This window comes from Nomascus leucogenys, chromosome 4 (assembly GCF_006542625.1).
Source record: "Nomascus leucogenys isolate Asia chromosome 4, Asia_NLE_v1, whole genome shotgun sequence".
Lineage (NCBI taxonomy): Eukaryota > Metazoa > Chordata > Mammalia > Primates > Hylobatidae > Nomascus > Nomascus leucogenys.
In genome coordinates, this window is record NC_044384.1 from 67,778,541 (window position 1) to 67,800,264 (window position 21,724).

The 21,724-nt window shown below is 48.0% G+C and overlaps 1 protein-coding gene across 10 annotated transcripts in view; it reads left to right on the top strand.

The window, feature by feature from the left end:
• Positions 1-21,724, top strand: part of MTCL1 (microtubule crosslinking factor 1) — a 130,092-nt gene that overhangs the window by 73,422 nt on the left and 34,946 nt on the right. For 6 of the 10 annotated variants that reach the window (XM_030810742.1, XM_030810744.1, XM_030810750.1 and 3 more), the window contains exons 4-9: positions 2,372-2,431; positions 3,578-3,655; positions 8,070-9,383; positions 10,492-10,647; positions 17,559-17,681; positions 20,801-21,031. In XM_030810742.1, coding sequence (XP_030666602.1) covers positions 2,372-2,431; positions 3,578-3,655; positions 8,070-9,383; positions 10,492-10,647; positions 17,559-17,681; positions 20,801-21,031 — 1,962 coding nt within the window. The remainder of the gene's footprint in view (positions 1-2,371; positions 2,432-3,577; positions 3,656-8,069; positions 9,384-10,491; positions 10,648-17,558; positions 17,682-20,800; positions 21,032-21,724) is intronic. The other 4 variants (XM_030810743.1, XM_030810745.1, XM_030810746.1 and 1 more) reach the window with 4 other exon arrangements.

A 21,724-nucleotide genomic window follows, 5' to 3' on the forward strand; every position in this document is an offset into this window, starting at 1 on the left:
AAAAAGAAACCCCAAAAATTAGCTGTGCATGGTGGTGCACACCTGTAATCCTAGCTACTTGGGAGGCTGAGGCAGGAGAATTGCTTGAACCGGGGAGGTGGAGGTTGCAGTGAGCCGAGATTGCACCACTGCACTCCAGCCTGGGTGACAGAGTAAGATTCCGTCTCAGAACAAAACAAAACAAAAGAAACTTCTTAACTGAAGCATGAAGGTAGAAATCTTGGGGAACTTCCTTATTAAGGGTGGAGAAACTCAAGCTGTCCTCAAGACAGGTTTACCTTTACCTGTTGGAGGATACTGGTTCTCTTTGTAGTGTGACCCACTTTACCAAAAAGACTAAAGGAAATAAAGCCTTCTGCAGCTGGGGTTCCTTCCACCTTCGTCAGTCAGGGAGCCTGCTGCCCCTGCTCCATGATGATTCTATGACCCTCTTCAGCCCTCTGCCCTGAGGGCCTTCTCTCAATTATCTATTTTATATTTTCTGGGTGTCCAGCCTCCTAGAGGCTCAGGGGCAGCTAGAATTTTAACTGTTTCTTAACCTAGGATTCTTCCCATAAATGGCAAGGGCTGGCATTCTGAGAGTGAGGCACTTAAAATGTGAACAGTGCTGAGTTAATGAACTTAAGTTCTAACTGAGATGTAAATGACTTGCATAGAGCCTCTTCTGATACAAGGTGGGCACCCAGGAATAAAGCCGAGGGAGTCAGGGCTCTGAGCAGACCTCAGATGAGGCCTTGGACCCTGAGGCGGAGCTGCAGAGGGGAAGGAGGTGGGCCTTGGGGACAGTCTCTTTCCTTTTGCAGGCTTGCCTTGATAGGTCTGGGGCCGGCAGAGCTCTGCTTCCCCACCTGCTTCCTTCTAGCTTTCCTCAGGATTAACTTAATCTTTGCAGATTAAGAGGCTACAAATCCCTTCATATTCCTCTAGGACGCTTCTCACTCCTCATTTCTTTCTGCCTTCACACTTTCCCTTTGCAGGAGCTGGCATATCTCCCAGTCAGTCTGTTGCAGACACCTTTAGGCCCCTTTACTCATACTCCTGTTTGTATTTTCAGATGTATTTGCAATTTCTTGCCTGGAGTCTATAATGTAAGACTAGGCAGGGCTCCTAGGCACTGAAGGACACAGCAAAGGCCTTCGTTTCACATAGGAATAAGTTTTCAGCTTTGCAAGATCTTTAAGATGGAGGTTTAGCCATGAATTGGAGTGGGTTTCCTGAGAATTTCACAACCTAGTTAGGTTTTCTCTGTAAACAAGGGCTGCCCTTCTCTTCCTTCACACCACTTTTTATCTGGCCACTCAGAAAACACTAGTTATTTATTTATTTATTTATTTTTGAGACAAGGTCTTGCTCTGTTGCCCAGGCTTAAAGTACAGGGCTATAGGCCTGATCATAGCTCATTGCAGCCTCGAACTCCTGGACTCAAACAGTCTTCCTGCCTCAGTCGCCCTAGTAGCTGAGACTACAGGCACATGACTCCACACTCAGCTAAATTTTTAAAAATTATTTTTTGTGTGGCTGGGCACGGTGGCTCACGCCTGCAATCACAGCACTTTGGGAGGCCGAGGCAGGTGGATTGTGACGTCAGGAGATTGAGACCATCCTGGCTAACACGGTGAAACCCCGTCTCTACCAAAAATACAAAAAAATTAGCTGGGCGTGGTGGCGGGTGCCTGTAGTCCCAGCTACTCGGGAGGCTGAGGCAAGAGAATGGCGTGAACCCAGGAGGCGGAGCTTGCAGTGAGCCGAGATCACGCCACTGCACTCTAGCCTGGGCGACAGAGTAGTGAGACTCCATCTCAAAAAAAAATAAAAAAAAACAACAACAACAAAATTCTTTTTTGTGGAGACAAGGTCTTATTACTATGTTGTTCAGGCTGGTCTCAAACTCCTGGCCCCAAGTGATCCTTCCGCCTTGGCATCCCAAAGCATTGGGATTATAGGCATGAGCCACTGCACCTGGCCAGGAAACACCAATTAATTCTCATATTAGCCCAAACAAAACATGATTTGGAAAGTGAACCAGCTCCAGAAATATGAGTTATCTGTTTCCCAAACTTCCTGCCTTTCTCCTCTTCTTCTTGCCTTCTCTGCACTGTTAAAGTTATCCCAGCCACTCTCCTTTTTCATTAAACTGAACACTTAAGGAATACCCCAAATACAATAATTAGGATTTTGAGAATCTTAAGATTCAAAGACCTATCTAACTTCTCCAACTGCATTTACACATTTATGCTAAGTTGTTTCTTGATTCTGGTGGGAAACAGCCTCCGTTCAGTGTGTGTGTCCCCACCCGTGGGGACAATGTTCGCTAATGCTGGCTGTCACGTGTGAGCCCATGGTCACAGAATGTCGCTTGGATCTATTTCAGAGTTCCCTAAAAAGAAGAAGCACTCGGGAAATGTACAAGGAGAAGAAAACCTTTAACCAGGTAAGCAGAGGTTTTCATTCTAATGTTACATCTCCTATAAGTGAAGTCAACTCATTTTGAATTTTTTTCAGTAAGTGTTAGCTTTGCCTTTAAAACATTCAAAGAAACATTACCTGCCCAAACACGTGGACTCATTCCTAACCTCCACAGTGTGAACATTTTCTTTGCAAACCCACAGCTCCTCCCTCTTATTTCTCCCTCAGGCTGACAAGCTGGTGATTTCTTCAGGAAAAAGAACTGGCTTTGTGTGAAACAGAATTAAGTGTAGTTTGGGGGCCTGACAATACTTATAAATGGTGAAAAGTGTTTTGACCTTCTAAGTCATCCACACAGTGAAATAAAACAGCCACTGTGGTGTCGAGTCATTCATAAGACATTGTTTTGAATGTTGTTGTTGTTGTCTTTTAAATGCACAAGCTGAACAATATCTTAAGTGGTCCTAATTGAAGGTAAAATATTCTCAGCCCTTTCTAGATGCACAGTATGTATTCTTCAAAACTTTCTTAGCTTTTCTGTAAAGCTGTTTTACTGGATTCTGTTTTTAAATTGCTGCTAGCATTAGGTGGTGGAGAGAACAAAGGTGTTATTGGGATATCAGCTCACTGCACTCTGAGAGCAAGTAATAATTAGAGAGACACAATGAGTCGGGGTAACTACGAGCTCAGCAACCTCCACCGACCTCCTGCAGCCCTGTCCCTGTGAATTCCCCTCTTAAAGATCCCCTGGGTTTCTCCATTCTCCAAACTCACTGATCCCCAGGGCATCATTCAAGGAGGGACAGGCCCCTGCAGCAGCAGAAAGCTCAACTGTTCCCTTCCACCCTCCCCAACCTCCCAGTCTCACTTTGGAATCCATTAATAACAGGGAAATTAAAGTCTGCCATCCCATTGCTGGGTGCTTATACTCTTCTGGGCTGAGGGTGTTTTCAATTGACTGGCTCTTGCCCAGGGAAGATCTTTTCCTTAAAAGGGGAAATTCTGCCCCATTGTGAAATGAACAGCATGGAGTTGCATTCGCCCTGTGGGTAAAACGGGCCAAGAACAGGAGCTGCTGCTCCTTGGGCACGTGTCAGAAACCCTGGTACCTGGGATGCGTTGAGCCGCCCGCCCAGCCGGTGGGATTATTGAGGAAGGAGTTTCTGTTCAGCAGAATGGTGGAATGGAGCGCCCTGGGAACTGCAGGCCCGCAACCAAAACCCAAAGGAAGCTGGCGCCCCGGCGCAAGGTAGGCACGCAGGCAGTCACCCGCTCAGGGTGCTGGCTGGACGGCTGACTTGCAAGCCAAAGAATATATACAGAGAGCGATATATTTCTGTTGCTTGACAAGGCCTTTCCCGCTGGTGGTGATGGTGGTGGGCCCCTGGGTGTCTTCCCTCCTGGCCGTGCCTGCCCTTTGCCTGCAACAGGAATTGTGTGTCATATGGAAAGTTGGACTTGACCAACTACTTTCATACCACATTCCTGGGGCTATCCAGTGATCTCTTGAAACCAGAAATGATATCCTTCAGTTTAGACTCGGCCTTGACCCCCTGCCTCCACTAGACTCCTGGCATAGTTTTAAGAAGTCTACGGTTACAAGATAAGATGGGCATCCAGCTTCCCGCTGCCTGAGCTGAAGTTGTGATTCCCCATCTTATGAGAAGGAGTGGCTTCCCCTACTCAGAACAGGCCGAGCTCAGCTTCCCTCAGGCCGCCCCTCTCCTGCACACAACACCTGGCAGGTGCAGCGGGCCCTGCTCCAGCTGCCTCGACCTCACGGAAGACGTCTGACTCCTTCATTTAATACACACTCTCCCATGGCTCCCAGGACAGTCTTTCTTTCAACCCCTGCTTTAGTCTTGGTGGCAGGCCTCATAGTGCATGTGTGGTTGTTAAGTAGAAATGACAGCATGCTGTCATGCTGACAGCTTTTTTCTTTAAGGAACGAGAAGACGTTTTGGACATTTTATCAGTCCTCAGGTAATCTAAAAATTGACACTTGTTAGAGTATGTCATAGGATCTTGCTGCTTTAACTGACCTGGGTTTAGGTTCATGGAGACGGAGGAGAATTGTTCTATGATAGATTTGTAGTGGACGGTGGACAGAGGGGAATGGTGTGAGGTTGAAGGTTTCCAGAAATCAAGGTGATTTGAGGGCTCTGTGGGGACCTTCTGCCCGCGTGAGGGGATGCAGATAAGCACGTATAACCTCCAGCGTGTTTCAGGACCCTTCAGAGATCTTACCTCCTTCCCCAATTTTTCAGTTCAATTTGTTGGGGAAGACCCCCAGGAGTTGGTCGTAGGTATTTCCCTGAGCCTTCCTTGTCATATCATTTTTCCCCTTCTGTGGGGTTTGTGGTGAGCAAGGAGGGACCAGGCAGAGTGGGATTGCCTGAGTCCCTGGTCCACACGCCTGTTTGAGCCAAAAGCTTCCTGCACCATGCAGGCAACTCTGCCCCTCGCCTGCACCTCCCGGACTGGCTCCACCACATCAAGGCCTCACCAGCTGCAAGTTTCCACGGACGGGGGTCACAGCAGGCGGCCCTGCCCCCACCTTGTCCAGCCCAGTCTCGAGTCCCAGGCTCAAGAAGGGTGGAGAGTGGGGCTGAGTTTCCTTGCAGCTGGACAATGCTGCCCTCTGTGATCTCTGCTGCTATGGATTTCTCTGCTCTAGAGGTGGAGATGGGATCATTTAGATGATTTTTGACAATGGACAGACACTGGCTCTCAAGTTAACAATGGGGCTGAGGGCACTCCCCTGTTTTCTGGTCCCAAGCTTTTAAGTGTTTACAGTCCATCTCCACTGATAGGTATTTTAGCTTAAACTCCGTTCCTTCATGGGAACAAGAAAGACCTGTCTATGTATTTGGATTTCTTACAAATCTGTGTTTAACAAAAATTGAAAAGGTACTTGTGTTTGCTCTACTTTTGAAAGTTATAAGAAGCTGGGGTTGTTTAAAAGTAGCATGCCAACTTCTGGTACATAGTAGGTACTTAATAAATATTTCCTGAAAGAATGAATGAACAAGGCCAGGTGTGGTGGCTCATACCCGTAATCCCAGCACTTTGGGAGGCTGAGGTGGTGGATCACCTGAGGTCAGGAGTTTGAGACCAGCCTGGCCAACACATCGAAACCTCATCTCTACCAAAAATACAAAAATTAGCTGGGCATGGTGGCACGCTCCTGTAGTCCCAGCTACTCGGGAGGCAGAGGCAGGGGGCAGGAGAATTGCTTGAACCTAGGAGGCAGCAGTTACAGTGAGCCAAGTTTGCGCCACTGCACTCCCGCCAGAGTGCAGACTCCAGAGCAAGACTCTATCTCAAAAAAAAAAAAGAATGAATGAACAGATAAACAAGCATGCTTTTCCTCTAGTATTAGTATTAAAATTAAACACAATGTATGCCTTTTACAGCCCATGTATTCTGTGTAGGTTCTTTCAAAAAATACGTCATTACCCCAGCGGCGATGATAGCATAGCCCATTTGCCTCAGTAGTTGTGAGTAGGGCAGACAGCCTCACTTCAAGTTAGTCACAGGATTGCTTTTTATGTCTACCTAACCCAAACCCAACCAAATCCTTCATGTGGTAAGTTCTCAGAACTCAAAGACGATGTGACATTTATATGTTATTCTCCTAACATGCAAAGAAGGAAAAAAACTCTTTACCGGCTCCTTTACCCAATACTAATTGTGTTTCAGACAAATAAGAAAATTAATTTCAGGGAGCTAGAGCATGGTGATTTATCATATACAAACCAGTTTATATATAATAAATACACTTTTTAGGTTTATGATTTATCATATACAGACCATTATTTAATTTGACCCTCACAACGACCTTGTGGTTAAGTGAGCATTCCTGCTTTAGATAAAAGAGACAGGTTCACCGGGGCTCTGTGATTAGCCCAGGTCACTTAGACAGTAGGAGGGGCAAAGCTAGGACTCCGGGCAGCATGTTTGACCCCAAGTCCAGCAGGCCTGGTTTTGTCCTCAGCTAAGAGATGACAGTGGGCGTGTCATCCTCCCGAGGACGCACAGATAGCGCCAAGGCAAGCTTTCCCTGTGGCAGTGGCTGCACACTTGGTCGTAGGTGTTGGCCTGAGCCTTCCTGGTCATATCGTTTTCCCCCTCTCCATGGGGTTTGTGGTGAGCAAGGAGGGACCAGGCAGAGGGGAAGGAGGAAAGTTGGGAGGCGCCGAGGGAGGCATTTCTCTTTCTGCCAAATGATGAGTGTGCGAGCACACTGCGGCAGAGAACGAGCCATGCTCTCTGAGTGTAAAAGCTGCATTGTAAGCACATGTGACGATCCGAAGGAGTTAATTCTCCCCCGGGGGCTGACTTGTTCCAGAGAAGGGGCGACAGGCCTGGAGAGCAGTTTGAAGCTTTTCCTCCATGAGGGCTGTGGGATTTGACTCCCACAGAGCTGTTGTTGACAGTTTCTCTGTGTGATGGGGGAAAACCTTTGCTGAAGCCTTTTGAAACTTTTGATGGCCGGTCAAAGAGGAGTGATTTGTGAAATCGGTTATTTTTCCCATCTGCTGAATGTGAATAGTAAAACGTTTTTGCAAAACCAAAATGGGGAGTTCATCTGGCTTCAAAAGAAGGATACCAGCCCTGCAAAGCAGAGTTGACTTTCCAGTGGATCCAAAAAGTGCCGTTTTGACCTCAGCCAAGCATTGCAGGCTGTGAACAGCAGAGTCAGCTTTGAGGATCCTCCAGAATCCTCTGGAAGCCCTGTGAGGACACTTCTCAGGTTTTGATACACTTGACTCTATCCAACACTTACCTCTTTGCCTTGGGTCTCTGAGTTTAATTTCCTGCTGTGTTACAGCAACTAAAGGGTAAGGAACATAAGCAAAGGCTCTGAAGTTGCACTTGGATGGCGAGAGGCTGCAAGGAGCTCAGGTGTCTGGGTCTGCAGTACCCAGTGTGTACCCAGAGCTCGGTACTGACTCAGCACGCGTCTGGACTTCCAAGCACCCTCATACTCATACTTCATTTTTTTGTCATGTCATTCTTGTGGGACATTAGGGCTGGGGAGACCGGAATGGGGAGAAGCGAATTGCCCTGTCTCAGGTACCTTAGGAAACCAGGGGAAAGCTGAGCTCTTACTTGGGGTGGCCTGACTTCCCCATCCTGGTCAGACCTCGTGGATTGTGGGCCACTTTGAAAGAAGGAGGTCTGCATGTTGGAGGTGGTGAGCGCAGCAGGGTGGAACCCTGTCTGCCTGCACCAGGCCATGGTGAGGGGCTGTGCTGTCTCTCACTGGTGCTGGTGAGTAACCAGGTGGGATCCAGAGAGCAAGGAGGGATTGCGCATTCCCGCTGGGTTTTGGGCCTCATTTCGTTTTCCCTTCTTTGCTCATAACTTATATGATGGTTTCCACATGCACTTTTTTTTTCCAAACTAATTTTTTTTGGTTTCTTTTGTTTCTGTGGCAAAGCAACAAACTATAGGCCTTTCACAGGCCCCCTCCGCAAAGCCCTGGGCCCACCTCTGCTTTGTCTTGGCTCTTTCTCTATGTAACTCAATGGCACCAATGGGAAGATCGGTGTTTGATGTTTGTGTGCGTTGGGGGCGAGGTGTGAGGGGAATCATGAAAAACATGAACATTTGGTATTTTCAAATAACCCTTCTCCCGGGCTGTTCTCTCCTGGCAGGATGACAGTGCCGATTTGAGGTGCCAGCTCCAGTTTGCCAAAGAGGAAGCCTTCCTGATGCGCAAAAAGATGGCCAAGCTAGGAAGGGAGAAGGACGAGCTGGAGCAGGAGCTCCAGAAGTACAAGTCCCTCTATGGGGATGTGGACAGCCCCCTGCCCACGGGGGAAGCAGGCGGGCCCCCCAGCACCCGGGAGGCCGAGCTGAAGCTGCGGCTGAAGCTGGTGGAGGAGGAAGCCAACATCTTGGGCCGGAAGATCGTGGAGCTGGAGGTGGAGAACCGTGGCCTCAAGGCAGAGATGGAGGACATGCGGGGCCAGCAGGAGCGGGAGGGCCCGGGTCGGGACCACGCACCCAGCATTCCTACCTCACCCTTCGGTGACTCCCTGGAGTCCTCCACTGAGCTCCGCCGCCACCTGCAGTTTGTGGAAGAGGAAGCGGAGCTGCTCCGGAGGTCCATCTCCGAGATCGAAGACCACAACCGGCAGCTGACCCACGAGCTCAGCAAGTTTAAGTTTGAGCCTCCCCAGGAGCCAGGCTGGCTCGGGGAGGGTGCAAGTCCCGGTGCCGGGGGTGGTGCCCCCCTGCAGGAGGAGCTGAAGTCAGCCAGGCTGCAGATCAGCGAGCTCAGCGGCAAGGTGCTCAAACTGCAGCACGAGAACCACGCGCTGCTGTCCAACATCCAGCGCTGCGACCTGGCAGCCCACCTGGGGCTGCGTGCCCCCAGTCCCCGGGACAGCGATGCCGAGAGTGATGCGGGCAAGAAGGAGAGTGATGGGGAGGAGAGCCGCCTGCCCCAGCCCAAGCGGGAAGGGCCTGTTGGCGGGGAGAGCGACTCGGAGGAGATGTTTGAGAAGACGTCGGGCTTCGGGAGCGGGAAGCCATCGGAGGCCAGCGAGCCGTGCCCCACGGAGCTCCTGAAGGCCCGGGAGGACTCTGAGTGCCTAGTGACCCTAAAACACGAGGCCCAGCGGCTAGAGCGGACGGTGGAGCGCCTCATCACGGACACCGACAGCTTCCTGCACGATGTGGGGCTGCAGGGTGGTGCGCCCTTGCCGGGGCCTGGCCTCCAAGGCGAAGAGGAGCAGGGTGAGGGGGACCAGCAGGAGCCCCACGTGCTGGGGACCATCAACGCGAAGATGAAGGCTTTCAAGAAAGAGCTGCAGGCCTTCCTGGAGCAGGTGAACCGCATTGGGGATGGCCTATCCCCCTTGCCCCACCTCACAGAGTCCTCTAGCTTCCTCTCCACTGTGACTTCCGTGTCCCGGGACTCCCCCATCGGGAACCTGGGGAAGGAGCTGGGCCCAGACTTGCAGGTAAGGGGGCTCGTGGCTTCGCCTCCCTGCTCCGCCTTGCTCTTCCTCCTTCTCGCTGGCATTGCTGCACTCGGGCTCACGCTGCTCACGGCTGCTTGGTTATGATTTCAAACCTGCATTGTACTAAAGCCTCCGGGGCAACCGGATCCTCTCTCTTGGTTGGGCTCCGTTTTTTTGGGGTTTTTTTTTTTTTTTTTTTTAAGTTCTCTTGTATTGCCTTGTTTCTTTTTCCTTTTTCCTGTCTTATTTTTAACTGCGCCGCGGCTCATGGTTTAGAGGCCCTCCCAGACACGAGGCTAAGCCCAGTGGAAGCGATAGGGCTCGACGCAGGCCGGCCTTACTCCTCTCTTGGTATCTCAACCAACCAGCCACCCGCTGAAGAAGCCGTGACGAGGCTAAGACAAACGCATGTCACAGTCAGGATAATTAGCAGACTCGCTAACGAGCACGTCCCTTCCTGGGTGTGTTTCAAGGGACACAGTGCAGTCCAAGGCCCTAGGCAGCCCAGGCCCCCACTCCCACTGGAGGATCAGCCAAAGCGGGCAAGGAGCACGGTGCTGGAAGGATGGTTTTGGTGGAAAAGCTCTGCTGGCTCCTGCCGCCCTGCCGCCGCTGGGGAGGGCGCGGAGGGCCTCCAAGGACTGCTGTCCTAGCCTCGCCTGGGTGCATGGCCCAGCTGCCGCCCTGGACTGTGGCTTTGGCTGCTCGACCCACAAGTAAGGAAGGAAGAGCCTCGTTTTCCGTTTCCTTCATGGGTAGCGTGCTTGCAGTTGAGTTCTGGATTCACGCATCGCCATCGCATGTGCCCTGTAACCAGTGTTTTGCACCCCCACTTTCTCTTTTTGCTTTTCAGATGTGTCCACCCGCCCCTTTGCTCATTCTCATCTCGGGTCTGTTTTCTTCACTTTCTTACACCACTGTCTTTAAGCCTGTGTTTCTATTTGTGCTGTTCTTTGTCTGGTTGTTTTCTCAGTCGTCTCCCTTGTCCATTTTTGTTTTCTTTATCCCCCCTCCCTGCCTCCACCCCCTTGTCCTTTGTTTTTTGTTTGTTTGTTTGTTTAAAATTTTAAAAAACAACAACAACAAATCCCTCCCGTGCACCTAACAGTCCAGACTGAGAGAGCAGCTGGAGTGGCAGCTCGGGCCGGCCCGAGGGGACGAGCGGGAGAGCCTGCGCCTCCGAGCCGCGCGGGAGCTGCACCGCCGCGCAGACGGGGACGTCGGGAGCCATGGGCTGGGAGGCCAGACCTGCTTCAGCCTGGAGGTCAGCATGGGCAAGCAATCCCCCCCACCACCCCCGCCCCTTTTTCTGTGTGGCTGGCTATGTGACGTTTTCTGTCCCGGACGAGGCCCTGAGGGAACATGGCAGGAGGAGGTGGAACTAGGTGGAACTCACTTGGCAGCAAACCCATTTTGTGGCACTGGGACAGACAGGTGTGCGCAGGTGCCTGCGGTGAACTTCTGTGCTTGTCAGACAGAGGGACAGCTCACTGCAGGCACTGTCCACCTCCTGTTTCTGCAGACCGGGAGTGCCTGGAAGTAGGCTGATTGGTGAGTGCGAAGTGGCTTCTTGTCCAATCGCAGAGAAAGAAGGGATGAAAACCCAGCACAGGCTTCCCTGCTCTGGAGGAAATTCTCCTTAGAGTTCCCCTTTTCAGCTCTTTATTGCCTGTGTCTTGTGTGACCATCCCATGGTCTCGAGTGACACTGCCGGCCAGTTGGTAGAATCAGGGAGGCTCACTCCTGACCTGTGGGCACCCTTAGCAGTCTCTGTCACCACAGTAACCCGGTGTACACCAGGCTCCAGCCACCACAGGGATCATGGTTGGAACTGTTGTCAGCAGCCTGGAAGAGTGAAAGTTCTTAGACGCGGGCCACCCCACCCGGGACAGAAAGAGGGGATTCCCAAGGAGCTGTTGAATGAGAAAGCACCTTTAAAAGTCCAAATGCTTGTCAGTGTAAAGTATGATTAGTAATAGAGAATGCAATGTCCTGCCATTGGGGACTGTCAAGGGGGAAAGCGTGTCACAGCTCCCCTAGTCAGGGGCCCGGTTTTCCCTTCCCACTGTATCTCTTTCTTCTTTGCCATGGGCTGTTTCTGGAACCACAGCTCCGGCTACACAGGGCGGCCCCCTTCCCTTTGATAGCTGGTTTTACAGGAACTGCATCTCCCTTCCTGAGTGTTCTGTCCTTCAAGGGGTGTCACACATAGCTGTGTGCAGTTAGAGCCTGTGTCAGAGAGCTCTCCTCCTGGATTCTTCTTAGGTCCTTAGTGTGTAACCTGGAGCAGTGATAAGTTGTCACCATCATGAATGCATCGCATAGCTTCAGAAACTGGGAGTGATTTGGGAGAGAGAAGCATACTTAGTCGAAGCAAACCAAATACTGAGGAACAATAAAGCTTCACAAGAAGTAGATTAGCAGAGTGAGCTGGTGCCATGTGGCAGCACAGGATGTCCAAACAATGCAGCTCAGAAGGGAACAGCAGGTCTTCAGATGAAGTCTCTCATTCTGCGGGTGAGAAAAATGAGGCCCGAGAAGTGAAGAGGCTTGCCAGTAAACCCTCCTGGTTGGTGGCAGAACTGGGTCTAGAACAGCCTCCAGCCAGCTGCAGCCCCGGCTCCCCAGCACATTCCCGGAGGGGCCTGATCTGTAGTGGTGGGAGGGCTCTGCACTGACCCCTGGGTGCATTTCTAAAGAGTCACTCTAACGAATAATTGTACAGCTGTTGTCTTGCCATGGAATGGCACCTTTTTTAAACATCCATCTAGCTTCTTTTAATTTTGTATATTTTATCAAGAAAGCTAAAAATCTCCATAGTGAAAGGCCAGGTCTAGGGAGCATCATTTCCTAGAAGCGGAAGCAGTATGAATCAGGAGTTTTAAACAAACATCCCTCATTCTGATGTTTTTTATTCACAAAGACATTTCACACAGAAGAGAAAACTCAATTATGCTGCAAACACATCCTATTTTATTTTATTTTTTAATAAGGCATGTTCTGGAGCCACTTTGAATCTCCACAGTGTTTCCTTTTATTAGAGAAGCTGGATGTGGATCTGTCGCAGAGCCTGGGTCGGGAGAGGCCGCCCTGTCCCTGGTGTGAATGTCACTCTGACAGCCTTGTTAGTTCGGTCTTTGAATATGACATTGTGTTAAAGAATTGTACAATGGATAATTCTGGGGAGCAGAACTCTTAAAAGCCTTTTAATGAGAATATCCCTGAATTTGCTGCCAACAATTGCTTTCCCATGAGGCTCTAATGGAAACAGTACACAAAGCTCCCATAAGTCAGCCCAGCAGCCCGGCCAGAGACTCATGCCGACCCCGCGGGAGTAACTGGGGGAAAGACAACATGGACACCTTCATGCAGACTGAGGCAGGGCTGGAGCTGCAGGTCTTGCTGGCAGCTTTCTTTGCTCCCTTCTACATTTCCCTTGAAATAACCACCAATTTTGCCCTGAGGCCAACCACGACTATACTTGTGTGGATCCCCTTTAGCTCTCTGCCCGTAGTTCCTCAGGGGTGTGGGAGGGGGCTCAATAGCACACCTAGTATCAGTGGCATCAAAGAAGAAACTTTCCAAATTTAAGCAGAAAGAGGATTCGTTCCTCAAGCTGCACTTACAAAATGCCTCTGTGTCTTCTGCCTTACGGATTTTTATATTTGGGGAAATAGGAAAGAAGATAAGTTATTATTTTGAAAGATTGAGGCATTTTGGCCCGACCAAAACTGTGACTACTACTCATAGTTGTACCAGCAACAGCAATTGTAACAAAGAGGAGAAAAAGAAGTGCATTCTTACACATGACACATTTTAGCAGATTGCAAATCTGGGCAGTGGAGGAGCCCTGCTGCTCAGACGCCACCATTCACTAAACCTGGGAAAGGGGCGGCCTCTCCAAGGCCAGCATTCTTAGAAACAGCCACAGCCAGAGCAAACTGAAGTCAGAACCCACGGACACCCACTAACACATCAATGCAACCATGCAAAAATGAACTGCTAAAAAAAAAAAACACACTTCAGGATGAGTGTTTCTGCTGCCTGCTCTTCTCAGGAGATATTAGCCAGATGCTCACACTGTGCACTGGACTCTTCCCTGACTTCGCTCCCTGGGGTTCCCATCAAACATGAGACATTGGCATTTGTTAAGAGAGAGTGGTGTGTAGAATGGTTTGGAATGTGCGAGGCACCTTAAAAATAGTCCTGAATGAGAAGTAGCCATGCACGGACGCTGGTCAGATTTCAGATATAAAGGAGACCAGGCCTGTGCCCAGAGGATTGAGTTTCTGGGTCAGAAATCTCAAAGAGCTCTTCTCCTCAGTGCCTGCTTTTATCCTTCAATCAAGGAAGCACACAAAGCACTCACAATCCCACGTGCCTCAGCTGTGAAATGCCAGCCACAAGGAAGTTACGTGGGGTTTTATGCCAAGTATTTGCACACATGTGTTGGCCTCATGTACTGCTTTTGAAATAAGTGGTTGCAAAACTGGCCAGGACAAAATGGAACCCTCCAGAAAATGAAGCCATGGTCATGGTGATGGAATTGTCCTAATAGAGGAGTAGCATTGCTAGGCACTCTAGTGACGGCTATGAAAAGCCTTCTTTTTCTGTTTGTGTTTGAGATTGTGAAGTTATCTTCTTAGGTGTGGGAAGTAATATATAAGCCACTTTCTCTGGAGTTGGGGAAGTTAGCCTTTGTCAATCAGTGTGGGATGCAGCTCTATTGGGGAAGACATGGGCCGGAGTTTCAGAACACTGACGTGGGGAGAATGGTTACAATTGTCAAGACTAGTGTCTCAGCAGCCTTGGAAACAAGTGAGGGTGGTGTTGGTTTAGATAAGCCGCTTTAATAGCGGCTGATGTATAATCAAAATCCTGATTTTGATGAATTTGATGTATAATCAGAATCCTAGGTAAGTGAACAAAGATGTATAATCGGAATTCTAGGTAAGTGAACAAAGAACGGTTTTTTTTAGAATCAAACCTTTGGGGATTGGGTGGTAAAGGGAAATATTTATTTTTTTAGAAGACATTTATGTGTCATGTGAAACTTTTCTCCAAATGTATGTGGTCGTATGCAGTTGTGTGGCAGTAGGATAATTCTAGGCTTTACCTTTTGCCATAGCACGTTTGTATGTTGTTTTTTGTAACATTGGAGTGACGTTGGCATCCCGGCTAGGGGCAGTTGTCTGTGGGAGTTTTAATATTGCATTAGCAAAAATGGACAATAAAGGAAAATGAAACTTCTGATAGATCAGGAGGATCTAAACGTGTCTGCTGTTGAGCAGGCAGCAGTCTACAGAGACAACACTGGAGCCATCGTAGGTGAATCCGACTTCCCCAGTGAACAGACTCAAGGACCTCCCTTTCTGTGACTCTTCAAAGGTGTGGTTCAAACAGAAGAGCACGTTTTAAATTCAATGACACTGAAGTATGAGCTTCATATATTGTTTCAGATAAAAATGGTTTCTTAACATATATATTATTTATTAAAATTAAAACCAAACTAAATAGTTCATGCAATCTATAGAAACTAAACTAATAGATCTTTGCTTTCTTAAACAATAAGCTTGATTAGGATGTCTGTTTTTACACCTAATAAAACCTTTGGCTAGCACTTAATGCATTAAATAAGGAGTATTTTTACATTTTGAGTTTATAGAGTAACGTGTAGCTGGAAAGTAAAGCTGACAGGAGAGCAGCCTAGGTGACCTGGAAGCAGTCCTGCACAGAACACCTGAGACAGGAGGAAAGCCCCGAGGGCAGGTGTGGCCACTGTTTACCGCTCTATCCGCCATGCTTTAGACAGTGCCTAGCACTGGAGGTGCTCAATGAATATTGAATAAAACACTGCATAAAATACAAAGTATCCTCTTAAATACATTGCTGAATTCCCAGGAAATTTAGGAGAATCTTCAAGAGTTGGAATTGATTTTAGAATTGAGACCCAGAAGGCCAGGCACGGTGGCTCACGCCTGTAATCTCAGCACTTTGGGAGGCCAAGGCGGGTGGATCACTTGAGGTCAGGAGTTCAAGACCAGCCTGACCAACATGGTGAAACCCTATCTCTACTAAAAATACAAAAATTAGCTGGGTGTCATGGTGGGTACCTGTAATCCCAGCTGCTCGGGAGGCCGAGGCAGGAGAATCGCTTGAACCCGGGAGGTGGAGGTTGCAGAGCGAGACCCTGTCTCAAAAAACAAACAAAGAATTGAGAACCACAGCGGTCTCTGTGGCCCTTGGGTGGGTGGATTAGGGAGATTGTTGCCAGAACTGGTAACTGGGAGCCTTGGGTTTCAGCAGCTCCAAGGGAACAGGAGATGGGGCCTAGGCCGGACATTGCAAGGAAAGAAAGGAAATGAACGAACAAGAGAAGCATCTGCCTGCTGGCCCCAGGGCAGGGAGCAGGGAGGCAGCACCGATACTTGTTTCCCCAGCATGAGCCTCTGGATCAGGAGTGGGAGGGCTAAAGCTGGCCTCACCCAAGGTCAGGCTTTGAATTGATGTTACCAGTTTGGTCTGGGAATCCCCAAAGAAAGGGATTTATGTTATATTGCTAGCTCCAGCAAATAGGAAACCAATCTGGAGGCACATCCTCCACCCAGATCCATACCAGATCCATAGGTAAGTGCCCCTGGGAGATGAAGTCACACAAGCTAATAACGTCCAGCAGGGACACGAGTTGGCAGACACGGCAAATAGCAGGATTCAACCCTAAGACTGCAGATAATAGGATTATCAGATGGACGCTATCAGATAAGTGCATTCACAGTTATTAAAGGCAAGCAAACAGGAGAAGAGTATGTCACCATCATAAAAGACCACACATTTTTTAAATAATAGCACTTTTAGAAATGCAAAATTAGTCATTGAGGTCAATTCAACATGTAGGGAAATGCATCTTTTCAGAGAACCCCAAACTGCTTAATATGTATAAGAGACTATAATAGTCTCGAACAACTAGCAAATCAAAGAGGCATTTAATGCTCTCAGAAGTTCTTGAGTTTTTTGAAAATAGGATGTTTAAATCTCTAGCTTTCAAAATTTTATGCCGAACTTGGTGAATCCCCAGTGTCTGATTTTCTGTCTCCGTTCTTCTTTCCTTAATAGCCCTTTCTCATATCCCCAGTGCTAGGGGAAGTGCTCTGCTCTTTCATTTTTTGCATTTTCTGTTCTTGGGGTATGATCTTCACTCTTGACTACCCAGGTACCGATTAGGAGGAGCAAACAGTATCCTCAGGGAGAAGTAGTAGATGAGTTAAAGGGACTCAGAATGAACCAATGAAACCGCACGTATTTTATTGCAACAATCTACTCTAATTCCCAGTTGTATGAATCACCTGTCTTCAAGTAGCATAATCCAGTGGGTAAAATGTCATGCTTACATTTTGATGATGCCTGAGATTTTTAGCATAACAGTGTTTCCATCTCTAAAAAGCACATTTCATGTGCCTGACTCCTCTATCATGGCATTAGAACATAAAAGGTAGACTTTACCAATAAAAATCATGATACAGATTCCACCACCTGTCTTTAAATGTAGTAAGTACATCTTTGTGCGATTCCCCTTAGGCAACATGTGCCATTGGGAGGCCTGAAGCCGTGCATCTCTGCTCATTGATGAACCCCCACCCGATTGCCCTGAGCATCGGGGTCGGACCACCTTGATAAAGACACCCTCGGTTGAGAAGGAAAAACTCTAATAAGAAAGCACATGAAAAAATTAATTATGCAACGCAGAAAGACCCCATGACTTGGAGAGGGAATCCAAGAAGCTGACGTGTAATAGGTGGTCATGCTTGCCTCGGTCATAGTCAGCTCTGACCATCCCGGCGTCCAGAAGCCACTGTGGGAGCAAGGACACCTCTGGTGTACTTTGGCTTCCTTCTCTCAGTCTGGTTTGTGGTTATGGTGGTGGGGGAAGCTGCCCACTCCCCTCCTGGGTAAGAGATGGAGGGCAGGTGGAACTGTCTCTCCCCAGGTAACACAGGGAGCTGTGGAGTCTAGAGGGAAGCCCCAGGGGAGCTGCCACAGTCACTCCACTGCTGCAGCGCTCACACATGCTGTGTCGCTCCGTGTGTGTCCCCAGCTTGTGCAGATGTCTGTCCTGCGTCGTCACCTCAGGCAGAGTTCTCATTTCCACTAAACCCCTTCCTTTATCCCACCAATCAGCTCAGGGGCCCCCCTGTTTTACCTGAGCAGAGTGTATCCATAGAGGAGCTACAGGGTCAGCTCGTGCAGGCGGCCAGACTGCATCAAGAGGAGACAGAGACATTTACAAACAAGATCCATAAGGTAAATATTTAACACGGATTTCAGCACAACCGCTTTGTGAACTGCTCAGCCCCAAAGGAGAAATGCCACGGTGCATTTTCAAAGAAGGCTGTCTGTTGCGTACAGGCTGCTAGACTCCCGGGCACCTATGGAAAGGTCACCCAGTCGAGCTGTCCCCTCTCAGACACCCCTAAAGATAACTCTACCTTTCTGCTCTGGCGCGTGCTTTTCAGCATCTACACTGTGGTCTCAGCAAGGTCTTCCTCATACCTAATCTAAACTTTCCTGCAGCAGTACCAGCCTAACATCAAGTAAGGGCCTAAATGCAACTGGACAGAAAAGTGTGTCTGTCACCTCTGCTGATGTTGGGTGAATTTTCCGATAGAAAAATCAGCAACCTCACCCTAAACCATTGCCTTCAGAAAACTGCCGCAACTTGAGCTGTGGCCTGATTAACCTCTGTTACTCTCGAATAACCTGGTACCGGCTGATTATCTTTTATCTACAAATCCTTCCCCAGAGTTCCGAGTAGAAGGGATTTGCAGATGTGGGCACTCATAGCCCTGGACATCCATGAGAACGGCCCAGTCCCAGCAACCCCAAATCTAATTAAGTTGTGAACAGATACCTAGGTTCAGAATTGCTGAAGCTGCTCTTCCCCCATGTATTTGTTCTTGAAAGATAGCTGTGTCTTTAAAACAGAAGAAAGCAAAGCAGTTGATCTTGAATAGAGCACGTTGGTGTTTTAAAATGCATATCCTATCCAAATAAGGTCCTGGTGTATCTAAGAACTTGCTTTGGCAAGGAATGTGTGCTACACATAAGCCGCCATGTTGACTGAGGCCATGTGATTTAAATGGGTCACAAACTGATTAAGGGAGGGAGCTCTTTCTCTGCACCTTGCAGCTTAGGGAAGGCAGGGCCGAATGCCAAGATCTAAATACTTTCTGCCAACTTCTACCACTACATGTATGACTCTTTTTAAGTGTTTCATTTAGGGGTCAAGTTGCACATCTTACTATCAGAGGAAAATAATTCCATGTTACTTGAAAGATAGATTCCTAAGTAATTGAAAAAATTTTTGCATGGCACCAAAAATTGTTTGAAAAGTGAGTTTATCACTGAAGATGCTGCGAGCACAATGTCCGGGGCCCACGTGTTTCTAGTATGTGGGTTGATGATGAAGGAGTATTGCGGAAGAGGCTTCGCATGGTAGGAGACGTCCTCCAGGCTTGTTCAGAAGGGAAGGGAAAGTGTCCCCCAAGGTACCCAGGGGGCAGAGGACTGAGCTCTGAGAATTAGGAAGTTCATGGAGCCTTGGAACAGAAGGAGCTGGAAAAGGCAGTGGAGACATGAGGGAGAGAAAAGAAGGCTCTCCAGGAGGGCCTAGGCGCGGTGCTGCAGATGCTGCCTCCCGTGGTATGGGTCTGGTGTCTCAGCGCCTCTCCACAGCCAGGCGGGGAAGAGTCTCACATTATCTTCACATTGCCCCTGAGGGCAGTGAAGCTTGCCCAGCATGAGTCAGTTGGCTAAGACATGTAAAAGAAAATAAAACTACAGGATTCTCTAAATTGATTATGTCAAGGGCAAAGTTAAGTCCTGGAGACTGAGTCATGAACATGTTTGCAGTTTTGTTTCTTAGATTATAGATGAACTCTCCTCCTCATTGTTCTTGTTCTGTAAACGACTAAGAGACCAGAGACCAGGCCTCTCTTCTTTTTAATTACTGATCTTTGTTATAGATTAACTGCCTCTTTTATTGTCATGTACCTAACTCAAACCAGATGGTGCAAAAGATCCCATGACCATTACATCTTCAGTGTGAAATGTTAAATACACTTCCCCCACCCAAAAAAGAAAGACCACGTTGATTTATCAATAGGAAATTGTAGATGCTGGGTGTCTGGTATGCTAGGATGCCCTTGTGTCCGCAGGGGAGAATCAGTGGTGGAATGCTGAGGGCTGCTGAGATGATGAATAAAATTGCCTGTTTTCTGTTATTTCAGCCAAAACTACAATAAAGGTCAGGTATTAGGAGAACGGCCACGCAAGTCGTTGTCTAGACCTGTGGACCTTTCTAGAGCTGCCTCTGACCCTTCACTGGCCTTTAGCGCATTGGCCTTGGGCAGCTGTGGTTCTATTCCCATGGCCTCTGAGAATTAATCTAGTACTTTAAGGAGAAAAACAAATCCCTTCCTTGGTTTTTGGCATAAGAGGGAGTGTTAAGAGAGGAGAGTTGATAACCTTAAGGCTGGCATTCGAACCTTTTATTGGTCTATGGAACACAAAGCTTTGATCCCATAGTATCACTTTAGCTACTGTAAATATTATTTATAGATGTTATTCTTGTGCCTTATGTGCAAAGTGATGTTTTATTCACTCTTTCTAGTATTGATACACAATAATTGTTGCTTGAAAAAGTGTCTGTACCGGGGGTGTTTAAAAAAATAGGAATTTAATGTGGAGATGCAAGATATTTCTTTTTCAGTGACACTTTTCTTTTCCTAAGGGATATGCACATCTAATAGGAATGTCAAGTCTTTCAGCATGGAAATAGGCTATCAGACTCACTTTTCTGTTTCCTGGCTGTTGTATGCAGTTGAGGCCTCCATATTCGGAAGAATTCCTTCCACCCAGCCTGCTGTGTTCTCCACCAGCTGGGGTTCTCTTCTATCGGGGCTGTGGGGAGTCAGAGGACTCAGGAAGTAGAGGGGAAGGATTCCCACTTGTTTTCTTCTTTACAATTGTAATGTGCGTTTGAGCGCCTAGCCCATGTACAGAGGGGAAATGGAATCTGCTTACATGGGATTCAAGTCAGTGGTAAGCTGCACTTCCAAGACACGGTTTTCCTGAAGGAGTTTAGAGACATCTAAAAACACCATGAGAGACTTGGCAATGAAAAATGATCATAATACGTTATTTTGAAATAGCACTTGATTCTGAATCACAAGACTCATGGGGTTTTGTAAACCGGAAACGTCTGAAGCCCTTTATCAAACTAAACTTCTGGGGGCTCCTGTGTTTCACATCTCATATGCAGCATGACAGAGACTGAGTGGCAGTTTGCAGGGACTCTTGGTTTGGTTTGGGTGGCGGATTGGATTAGCCGCTTGTCACACTGTCTCTTTGTTCCATTCAAGATGGAGGAGGAGCACCTCTATGCCTTGAGGTGGAAAGAACTGGAAATGCACAGCCTGGCTTTGCAAAACACCCTCCATGAGCGAACCTGGAGTGATGAGAAGAATCTGATGCAGCAGGAGCTCCGGTCCCTGAAGCAAAACATTTTCCTCTTCTACGTCAAACTCAGGTGGCTGCTGAAACACTGGCGGCAAGGGAAGCAGATGGAGGAGGAAGGAGAGGAGTTCACTGAGGTAACTCCACTGTCGAATTCCTTTCATTTGCGTCTGTTTCGTTCTTGACCCCAGTCACTGCTTTCTCCCCACCCACCCTACACACAGTCATGTTCTATTATTTTATTTCTCAATATTTGATTAACATCTAATATTGCTGCAAAAAAGATGTAGAGCAATTCATACAGACACTTAGATAAGAGAAAATTGAACACAGGTGACTGAAACATCAATCATTTTCCTATACACAAGCAAATATAACAGAAGTAACATTACAGTAGCAAGAGCAGGTATGCAGTGCTAGGCATAAACTTACTGAGAATAGTGCAGGAATGACATGAAGAAAACCACAGACTTCCCTATGAAACCTGCATGATGTTCATGAGTGAGGGCCTGGCAGAGGCAGGTGCTGTTGGTTGCCTACTCAGTGTCTACTCTCTCTTTTTTTATTTGTACATATTCATGGGATACAATTGCAGTTTTTCACATGGATATTTTGCATTGTGGTGAAGTCATTATTATTTTAAATTATTTCATCAATTTTGGTCCAAGAAATGGAAATGCGGCAGCTTGTCCAGTTATATATGAAACCAAGAATTCAGTGCTATGCTCTGACCTAGTGTTGAGTGCCCTGGTCCATAACTCCATGCTGTAGCAAAGTTCCACTCCCATCTCCTTTGCTGCTCATTTATAAAATTCACTGATGTTATCACC